The sequence below is a fragment of the Palaemon carinicauda genome, chromosome 1 (assembly GCF_036898095.1).
Source record: "Palaemon carinicauda isolate YSFRI2023 chromosome 1, ASM3689809v2, whole genome shotgun sequence".
NCBI classification, from domain to species: Eukaryota; Metazoa; Arthropoda; class Malacostraca; order Decapoda; family Palaemonidae; genus Palaemon; species Palaemon carinicauda.
Window position 1 is genome coordinate 166,901,092 of NC_090725.1, and position 2,500 is coordinate 166,903,591.

Consider the following 2,500-nt stretch of genomic DNA (forward strand, 5'->3'; position numbering starts at 1 on the left):
TAAAAGGAGAGAGAGAGAGAGAGAGAGAGAGAGAGAGAGAGAGAGAGAGAGAGAGAGAGAGAGAGAGAGAGAGAGAGAGAGAGAGAGAGAGAGAGAGAGAGAGAGAGAGAGAGAGAGAGAGAGAGAGAGAGAGAGAGAGAGAGAGAGAGTTTTGTCTTATATAATGTAAGCTGAAAATTCACAAGTAATATAGGACAACCGAAAAATATTCACTCATATATAACGAACTTTTGAGACATAAAAAACAAAATAACTTACTTCTTACGCTGGTCCATTCTGCTTGGATAGTTACAGGGAACTGAAAGTTTGAAACTACCGAGGTGTTGTTAGCTGGAAAGTCACTTCACCAGCGCGACGAGGTATGCATCCAAGGACCAGAAAATAGCGAACAAGCAGTTTATTCTAATGAAGAAACAACCAATTTGCTTTAGGGTGATACTTTTCTAAGATTTTTCCTGTCCGGTCCATATCAATTTCTGATATATGAATTGATTCATGGTTTTCAGTGTCATGATATGTATCAGTATAAAGATGTTTAATGAACTTGTGTAACCATGAGCTCAAATTAAAAATGTGAATATATAAAAACAATCTATATATCTTTGGTATTTTGTCAAAAAGTCGAAAAATATGGATACTTTAAAGAAAAACTCCTGTTTATATTATTGATTAGATTTAAAAGAACTCAGGAATATGCAAAACAATAACAAAAACAAAAAATTGGGGTGTACTTTGTCTTAGCAATTGTACTACTGTATATAGTAGGTCAGGCGTTAATGGGTAAAGTTAGTGAGAAAAGGAAAGTTTAGCAAGAACTTTGTGGAAACTGAAAAGTTAATACACAGTGAGGAAAAATACATAGAGAAAGATTATTAAACCTCTGGCATGAATTCAGTCTTGGATTTCTGGAGTAAGAATTTTGAAAACATGTCGAATGTTAAGGGTAGTAAAGAGTGTGGGCTGATTTATGAGATCTTTTAAGTGCATTATAAGGTTAAAAATTGTTATAGAAGAGAATTGAAGTTATGTAAAAGGCATTCAGGGTGATTAAAAAAGGAAAGACACGTGATGTTGACTTTATTACAAATACCATGATACAGTACAGTAGTGACAGTTTGGGATGGGATGGGTGAGAGGAGTATTTTTTGTCAATGTATAAAGACATTCGAAGTAGAAATCTGATGTAATTCTATAGACATAATTTCACTATGTAAATCATTGAAAATGTGTAGAAGTATTTCTTGTCATAAAAAAAAAGCAATTGATGGATGGACTGACAGGCCAAGAAAAAACTCTTTTCCTAAACATTTTCTCTTCACTTGGTAATCTTGAAACTTTTATTCATTATGTCACATATATCAAAAGATCAACAATTTTTTGTAAACATATTTCAAGATTGTCCAGAATCATATTTTCTTCCACAAACCTTCATCACATTCTATATCTCAAACTTTTGAATTAAATTCCCTAGAACATGAGCCATTTAGTTTATTGTTAGCAATAGTGATGGAGGATATTCATATAGGAATTATTGATACTAGAACCAGTTTCAAGGTGATATAATTAAGCTCCTGTTTACATTCAAAGGAGTTCAGAATGAATATGCATTCAGAAGGGTATTTATTCAAGAAAGCAAAGATAGCCTTATTATTTTCAAGCTTTTGTATATAATTCCTGATCAAATAGTGCACATATACTTAATGAAAGATATCTTCAACATACTACTGAAAAATATATCACAACTATAACACAACACAACCAACATCTTTCTCTCTTTTCTTTTTATTATTATTTACAGTTGTTCCTTGAATGGGTTGGACTTCCTGCCTTGAAATGTATGAATTTTCCTTGAATCTTCGTATTTTATTTTCTTTCTCGGTCATAGTTTTCCTGTATTATCATTATTAAATTTCTTCATCTTCTATTACTGTCAATCTTTTTCTATTGCTATGTTTTCAACAGCTTCCTTCACCTGTCCATCAAAGGGAAGGGCACATGAGGGGAATCATCCAGTAGGCCCTTCGTTGATTAGGTAAGATCTCTGATCGCTTGACTTGTAACATTTAGGTTCTACCTATACAATCTCTATAAGTTCTATCGCAGCCTGATCAGTAATATTACTATAAAAACTTATGTTCTGTTATTACAACCATATATGTTTGATATAATTTCCGCATTTAAGTTATTATCCAACGAGCTCTGTAATCCTCTGTTGTTCTATAATAGCAAATTCATATGATTATAATACCTTTTAAAATCTTGTATGGAAACTTCATAACCTTATCTTAGATCTGCCTTAATTGGCTACCTGGGAGGCTATTGTGGCGGGAGTGGAGGAGGAATTAATAGTAGGGCGCTAACAAATATCTAACTTTATTCAGGGATAACACAGGTATTTATAAGTCTCCGTAGGGTCACAAAGAGTGAAAATTATATGTGTATATTTATTCAATAGATTTTGTCAATAATGTTGGCATTGGCATAAGAATTAACAATACAA

General features: G+C 32.7%; 1 protein-coding gene across 1 annotated transcript in view; it reads right to left on the reverse strand.

The window, feature by feature from the left end:
- The window catches only part of LOC137624420 (piggyBac transposable element-derived protein 3-like), a 1,298-nt gene extending 1,018 nt beyond the window's left edge, over nucleotides 1-280 (reverse strand). Inside the window, exon 1 of the mRNA XM_068355207.1 lies at nucleotides 259-280. Within this exon, the coding sequence (XP_068211308.1) occupies nucleotides 259-275 (17 nt within the window). The 5' untranslated portion in view covers nucleotides 276-280. The remainder of the gene's footprint in view (nucleotides 1-258) is intronic.
- Between the last annotated feature and the right edge of the window lie 2,220 nt (nucleotides 281-2,500).